This window comes from Capsicum annuum, chromosome 2, assembly GCF_002878395.1.
Source record: "Capsicum annuum cultivar UCD-10X-F1 chromosome 2, UCD10Xv1.1, whole genome shotgun sequence".
Taxonomy (NCBI): Eukaryota; Viridiplantae; Streptophyta; class Magnoliopsida; order Solanales; family Solanaceae; genus Capsicum; species Capsicum annuum.
The window spans coordinates 145993706-146002245 of NC_061112.1; the positions used below are offsets into that span (position 1 = coordinate 145993706).

At 33.3% G+C, this 8540-nt stretch overlaps 1 protein-coding gene across 1 annotated transcript; it reads right to left on the minus strand.

Annotated features, from left to right (window-relative positions):
- Positions 1–670: 670 nt before the first annotated feature.
- LOC107860292 (mitogen-activated protein kinase kinase kinase 20) lies at positions 671–2107 on the minus strand. Its single transcript, XM_016705598.2, has one exon. It carries the CDS (start codon positions 1970–1972, stop codon positions 890–892), a length of 1083 nt encoding a protein of 360 aa, XP_016561084.1. The 5' UTR covers positions 1973–2107; the 3' UTR covers positions 671–889.
- Between the last annotated feature and the right edge of the window lie 6433 nt (positions 2108–8540).

Consider the following 8540-nt stretch of genomic DNA (forward strand, 5'->3'; position numbering starts at 1 on the left):
TGGATAAGCATACTCTTATGAATGGTTATCTTTAATCAACACTCATGATAAACCCAAAAAGTTGGTCAATTGCCAAATCCATAAAGGTGAGAACAGCTAAACAGTGTAACAAATTAGGATTCATGCACATATATTTTGATTCCTTGTATTTGATTCAATATTTTGACTAAACTACATGCATCCCTCACACATCACATGTTATAAAATTGGAACACTTGTTGGAAGGGTCTGAATACGACAAAAACCAAACTGATTGGAAGTTGCATGGAAAGACTGCCACGGAAACTTCAAAATTGGGCACAGCCACTAACTTCCCAAATAGCAGACAATAAAGATACTGTAGCACCAAAAACGTGCGACAATATCAGTGGACACAAGAGCAAAATATTGCCATTGGACGCAGTATTAGGAATAGGAGAGTATTTTCTCCCATGGTTATTGGAGCTTGAAGGTACTTGGAGTCAGTAGAAAAGTTTCTGCCACGTGAATAGGGAGGTCATGAATTCATGTCGTAAAGATCTAGCCGTTTTCTGGATCCTACGTATAACGGTAGCTTTAATGCAGTGGCTGCTGCACTATCTCCTGCAGAAATTTTCACTATTTTTAAGGGCCAATTGAATGAAATTAGAATTTTGTGCGAAAAAAGGTAATCGACCAAGTAGCAGTTTAACTCAACGAAGTAAAAACATTGATTTATTAAACACTAATATTCTTTTAACTGTACATCTGGGTAAGTCCCAATGACCCAATTCTTCGTCATCATAAAATTTATCTGTTCTCTATGTACAAAAAAAATTGAACAAATTGGCCTAGCCTAATCACAGAATTGGCAAGCAAAAATCTTACAGAGATCTAAATCTAAGACTTTTCTATTACTACAAGATTGACATCATCTAACGCTAACCCAGTCATCAGCAGTAGACCATTCAGAATCAGGTCTACATTCACCCAGTAATCCCCGCATCCTCTCTGCTGGCGCTATAGACCATGAACCGTTGTTCAAGTTCATCAATTCTTGAAACGCCGGCGAGGGCAATGATGTAATTGAACATGTTACCGAGGATTCAGCAGAGTCATTAGATATCCAATCTGGGAAATCAAATGGGCACCTAGGAGATATCGTGGGTGTTCCACACTCGCATGTTACGTTATTCAATGTAACAGTGTCATCTTGATCAGCAACAAAGGGATGTTTCAGTAGCATCTCTGCGGTCCATCTCTTTCTCGGATCCTTCACGAAGCACTTCCCTAGAAAATCTTTTCCTTCTTCCGATAATTCTTCAGGAATTTCAGGCAATTGATCACCCACTCCAATTACCATCAACAATTTAGCTATATCTAAACATCTCCACACTGGATTACCAGTTGCCATTTCCGTCACCACGCATCCAAGTGCCCAGATATCAGCTGGGGTACCCTGTTCGCCTCCGGTTACCATTTCAGGCGACATGTACAGTGGAGTGCCCCTCAATTCACATCGCAATTTATTATCTTTATTGGATTCCGCTCTCTTCGCCAATCCAAAATCAGCAATTTTGACTTGCCCATTTTCGCCTAGAAGAATGTTCTGTGGTTTAATATCGCAGTGGACATAGCCACACTTGTGGATGTAGTGTAGCCCTTTCAATAACGCCTTGGTGTACTTCCTGACTTCAAATTCAGGCAACATACGATCACCGGAATTCTTGAACTTATCTGACAAAGAGCCACCTGAAGCATACTCCAATAAGACATTGTACAACTTTTCACCATTTTCAAAGGTGTAGCTGTCACCTATGCAGTTGATAATTTGTGGACAACCCTTAAGTTCTTCCAATATTAGCTTCTCGATCATCAGAGTAGCTGAGCAGGAAGCGGAAGAAGACTTAACCACCATTGATGGAGAAAACAGAGTACTCTGGCTTCTGGGTATTGCAAAACTCACTTTGCCAAAGCTCCCATGACCTACTGTTTCACCTCGAACCCAATCCATTTTGTGTGATTTTGGTAATTTAAGGTTCCTTTTGTTAGAGAGAAGAAGAAGAGAACAACCAAGTCACAACGAACTTTGTTTTGCGCAGCTTGACTTCTATATAAAGAGTGGGGAGATTTTAATTTTCTTTTAATTTCCAGAATTCATATTTGATGGCTGTATTAAATGAATTAATAATGTTCACACACACAAGTAGTGACAAAGACATGTGCGTATTTGAGTTTTGTAATAGTCAAGTTTGTGCAAAAGAAAAATATTAAATTCATATAAATTGAGCACGTGATTGTGCAAAAGGATATTTCTACATAATTTACGACCGTCCACTCAATCAAGCCGAGATATTTTACGTAAATAAATTACAAAGTGTTAGTAATTACTAACATCTTTCAAAAACGTGATTGTTGTGGTGAATGGAACCTTTCGTGTATTTTATTTTTATACCATAATACATAAAAAAGCAACTTCTTTTGAGAAATCTTTCAAATGACTAGTCTACTTCTAGTTAATTGATTCAGCAGCAATCCTGCCCATATTATGAACGTTCATCATCACATTTTAAGCATCCCAATCAACAAAACGAAACACAACAAAAGAGGTCTCAATCAAATGAATAAAATCGTTAACTTGTGAATTGAATGATCAATTCAATATATATTTTAGCACGGGCACATATTGCAGCTAGCAGGTGAGTCAAAAGTCACAGTATCTTTTATTCTTCCTACTTACTTTCTCAAAATAATTAGCCACCACTAGTTTGAACTCGCAATACATGTGTGTGATTTTGGTGACAGTTTCACAATCAATTATTTACACGTACATCTCAAAACAAATTGTAAGCATTGCATTGTATTGATTTGAGTGAGTTCTCGGTACTCTTTTCACTATTTACTTCCAAAATACCCTGCAAGTTTCATTAGACTAACCCCACCCCACCCCCCACCCCCCACCCGAATTCGCATCATTAAGAGAGATTAAGGTTGTTAGATTTAACCTTAAAGAAGATTAGCTCATACTAATCTTTAAACTTTTTTTGCATTATTAGGTTATTTAAAAGGTGGCAACATGTAATTGCAAATAAATAAGTGAAATTATTAACCTAGCTCTCGAGACAGATGGACTTTTGTACTAAAAATTTAAGTTACGTCGATTGTGTGATAAAATTTGACAATGCAAGCATGTATATAAGTATATACTACAATTAACTTCAAACGTTGAAGAAAAACGTATAAATTTTTTGGTTTGGGAATGGTTGGGCCTAGGAGATGGATGAAATGTCTAGTCAATATCCAACATATTGCCCTCCACCCACCACCCACCCCACAAGACACACACATTCCCAACCGACAGTTCATATCTTTTTGGTAGCATGAGGTTACCGACAGCTTTATTTTCATTGCATAATCATCTTCTAATCTCTGGTTTATGTTCGACAATGATTTATTTGATCCAAACATCGCTTTTAAATTGAAAAGAAAGAGAGAGAGATAAAAGTTTCATGGCTTTAACAACCTAAACGTTCTAAAATATACCTAAATAATTCTTTAGAAAAATAAATGCAAGTTCAAAAGATATCATTTTTTGAAAAAGGTAAACATGGACGGAGTCACTAATCATCGCTAATTAATAATTAGTAACTACGTAAAACTGGTAGATGAGTGCTGAGTCAACTGACATAGGTTCAAGATTTTGTTCACACTTGAAGCTTATTCAATATAGATATAATTAATTATAATAGACATATGACGGATCACGTCGGTCAAAGGGTTCGTCACATGAGTTCAAAGTGAATGATATATAGTAGCACAACTTGTGAGTGAAAAATAGTATAAATACTCATTTTCAATATTATGTGAGTTAAATTCAAGGTTCACACGTACAAATAATTTAATATATGGTCTAAGATAATTGATGTTTTACAATTGCGGTTGTAAAATGATAATGTCTTAGATGAAATAGTTAATTTTCACTTTTTGACGGAGACTATGCTAGTTAATATAAGATGAAGGATCAAGACATAAGAAAACCTCACAAATAAGAAAGAAGAAATAAAAAAGGGAGTTGTCTAGTCCAATTAAATTATGTGGTAACTAAGAATACGTTAAACGTTAAAAAATTAAGGACAATTTAATTAGGCAGGAAGAAGATGCATATTGTCTGATCAAACAAAAGAAACTAGGGACATGAGCAAAGAACCGAGTCTGTGCCAAAATGCCGAAAGGATATACCAATTTTGTGGGGTTTGTTACTGAGATTGTGCAAAAGTTTTTGTTTGGACACACGATATCTCAGCCATGTTTCATGACTTAGTACAACCAAACTCTCCACAGTCCACATGCGTACCCAAGGTTAGGAACGATCTATTTTGTTACTAATGTGTAAAAGTTATCAGATTCATCGAATACACAATTAAATATAATTAGTTTGTTAGTAATAAGTTAAATTCTACTGCTACTATAAAATAAATATACAAATGTTCTATATAATCAGGGGTGGAATAAGGGTACATAGATTCATTTGAATCGCTTTCATCAGAAAATTAGATTATATAATAATAATAATAAGATTTTGTACATATACATTTTCTTATATTTAAGTTTTCGTAGCTAAAATCTTGACTCGGTAGTTGTATGGCTGTGTATAACTTAAATAAAAGAAAAAGACGTAAGAAAGAAATATGAGCTTTTGCGGTGCACCGGCAAAAACACCTGATTTTGCGTAAAGCTTCTCGTCTTGCCGCCGGTCATTGTCTGTTGTAAATGGTGTTGAAGGCATAAGAAAATAAAATAGTAGCATCATTTGGATGCCTTGCCAATTTTAAGGAAACCAGTTATATACTCTGTTGGGGGATAAAACCAGATTTGTTAGCCTTTTGGTTTGCCCATCGAATTGATATTTGACTGCTACTTACATATTCGTTTATTTTTAGACGACCAGAGGTACAGGTTCATTTTGATTTGTTTAAGAAATTGGAATTTTTTTTTTATAGTCTTTGGGGTATTTTTTTTTTCTTTGAATTTAATATTAATACTAACTAGGTAAAAGATTGTCACAAAAACAATTAAGATTAAAAAAAGAAGAGAGATAAGGAGGAGGTAATCATAGTATCATAAATTACAAAGGAAATAAGTATTACTAAGCCAAACTTAGGCCGGGGGGGGGGGGGGGGTTGTATAATTGTCCTTTTAACTTTTTTTGGGCGGGCTACAATCAGAGCTTGTAGAAAAACTTTTAATAACTTAAGGGACTTTGTTAATACAAAACAAATATAAGTGATTTTTGTAAATAATTAGCTATAGTTGAGTGTGACCGTATAAGTAATTCACTCAAAATTCCAGCTTTTTGATGCAAATCTTCAAATAAAACTAGTACTATTTGGTAACATGGGAGTGTTTTATTTCATAGTTAAAGGAAGATGAACTTACTTTATCACCTACAGCTTCTTTCACTATTATGGGCCAAACCAAAAATTACATATTCCTACGTCAAGCATCCATTATACATTATTAATTTGCTATTCAACCGATATGATGAAAAATTACGACATGGGTGATGTGACGTCAATTTTAATGTTAAATCGATCAGCAGAGAAATATTAAGAATTAAAGGCTAATTAAAACGTTGCGTACATAGCCAAAATTAATCTAATGGCAAAAAACGTGAGAGAAACACATTGGCCGTTAAACCTTTGAATTTTGAGGATGCTTCGTGCATCCAAATTTGAGTGAAAGAAGTAGAGTTCATGCATGTATCTACTACTATTGTATTTGATTGAATAATGACTAAATACTTTTCTTCCTTAGCTCACATATCACATGTTAAATGTACAACACCTTTTGGGGTGGGTGTGGGGGAGGAAACATATATTATGATATTAAAAAATCACTAGTGAACTGTGATGGAGTTGGACACATGCATGCATTTAAAATTATTTAGGACAATTTTTAAACTATACTCCATTTTGGAAAGCCTTATTATATACCCTAAAAAAAGGGGCTTTATCGTACCGTTAAAGGAGACATTTAGAATTTAAATTTGGCAAGCTCCACTCTTATGTATTTTCTACCTGCTGAAGCTATTAACACGTTACCAATTATTGGATCAAAACTTCATATTTATCAGAATTTTTTGATATTTTTATATACTATGAAACCTATATTGCATTCAATTGAACCCGTTAAATTTATATTGCTTCCGTCCTGCTATGAAAGTTGCTCATATATTTCCTACGTGCCAAAATGTTTCTACGTAGAAGATGCATTTTTAGAAATATGGTTTGTGGAACCCAAAAAAAAGAAGATGCGTTCACCATCATCCTCAATTTTTTTTAAGACAGAAAACATTTTAGTTCTTTAATCGAGAATCTCTCCAAACTAAACAACCATCACATAACAAAATTGAGTAACTTTCATTCGAACTTTATGTTTGTAATATAAATCTACCTAACATGTGTCAATAAATAAAAAGAGTTATAATTCAAAAGGCATAATATAATTAAAATTATGAATTCGCTTATACACGTATTGTTTACTCAAATAAAAAAGAATTAATGTACTAAAATTTTCGTTATCTGTATATCTAAAAAGTGATCGAAAATTTATCATGCTTTTAGGCTTTGGCATCATAGCATGTGCATGATATCCATCAAAAGAGCAATCATTAGTGATTTGATTTGATGTTTTATTACTATATATTTTGAGTGTGAAGAAAATATTTCGTACAATGTACATACACCAAGAAGGGTCAATTCGCCGGATGTAAAAAATGTGCTTAGCCGTCCCCATGTTGAAGGCACATGGACTAGAGCTATATTTGACTGTGCTTTCCTTAAGAAAATCAAACCCTTCATAAAGATTTTTAAATGATAACTTTTAAGAAAAGTTGATTTTATCTGGATTGTGTGCTAGATTAGATTCACTGTAAGCCCCCCGGTCAATAAGGTACGAATATAATAGTAGTAAAAGATTAGTATGAGGGCACTTTCATCCCAATTGTTCATTGCACTGACTAGCTAATAGCCCTTTTCAATATGATAAGCATTTATTGTAGTTTAAAAGACGAAATCTGGAAGGGTCAACGTCAACTAAAAAGGCATTTCTGCATGTATACCTCTTAAGTAATTTCTACAGCCATTTCTTCACTTAAAGATTTAAAGAGCGATACCGTGAGCAATTTGACAATTTTATCTCTATCTTTTGTACCTATCTTTTTTTATTATTATTAACTTTCTGATTGTCAAATAGACCAATGGAATTTTGATGAGTGCATTCTCAAAACCTCCAGATAGTTTGTGGTCGTCATTGCTGAACATATATTAAAAAAATTCTTTCAGAAAATAAACAACTAGATTTCAAAGTAAAATAGTTTGACATCTAAAGAGGTTGACTAGTTTAGGCAAGGGCCAAGGTGGTTTGGTTAGGAAATTGTTATCCCGAGGTAATTAATATCGGGATTAGTTATTTTGAGATAATTTATCTCACTATGTATATGGAATAAGTTATTTCATCACTATGATGTAAATGGTGGGATAAGTTATCCACCATTGACTAATCCCTTCAACCAAATATGGAATAAATTCATCTTTATATTTTATCCCAAAATTACTTATCTCTTGGATACTTATACCCAGTGACGGACTCAGGATTTTAAGATTATGGGTGCCTAGTGGTAGATGGACCAACATTAAGCGCCTCTCTTCTGCCACGGACGTGTGTTCGAACCCCATTGCAGCATATCTATTTTTTTGATTTTTTTTATATTTCTTTAAATTCAGAACCCACTGACTTCAAATCCTAGCTCCGCCTCTGGCTTTAATTTTTTTTTTAAAATATAATTTGTTAATGATGACATAATATAAATATATAACTATTTAAATGCAACATTAAAATTTGGTGTTTAAATTTTGGAAGAGTAAGACTTTTGTTGGAGAAGGCCAAAAAAAATTTTAAATTTTTTGTTTGAGTAATTAAAAAAATACTAAAAGTACTTTTAGTTTAATAAATTAAGAAGTAAAAAAAAAACTAATACAAAAAAAAAATTAAGAAGTAAGACGTGTGTTCGAACCCCATTGCAGCATATTTATTTTTTTTGTATTTCTTTTAATTCAGGACCCATTGACTTCAAATCCTAGCTCCACCTCTGGCTTTAATTTTTTTTTAAAAAATATATTTTGCTAATGATGACATAATATAAATATATAACTATTTAAATGCAACATTAAAATTTGGTGTTTAAATTTTGGAAGAGTAAGACTTTTGTTGGAGAAGGTCAAAAAAAATTTAGATTTCTTATTTGAGTAATTAAAAAAATATTCAAAGTACTTTTAATTTAATAAATTAAGAAGTAAAGGAAAAAAAAACTAATACAAAAAAAAGTCAAACATGCTTGTGTACTAGTGTACAAGAGTACCTGGGTGTTGTGTGGGAATCGATCTCAAGCGCCTAGATATGAAAAAACCACCTAAAGCCAAAGCACCCAAACATGTTTAAGTTCTTTGGGTGCTCTTTTATTTTTTATATTCTTTTTTCAGTGTTTCTTATATAATAATATCTTTTTTTATGTCGAATTTAGT

Bases quoted from the DNA above. Each gene is read 5' to 3' on its own strand.
- LOC107860292 (XM_016705598.2), bottom strand. From the start codon at position 1,972: ATGGATTGGGTTCGAGGTGAAACAGTAGGTCATGGGAGCTTTGGCAAA.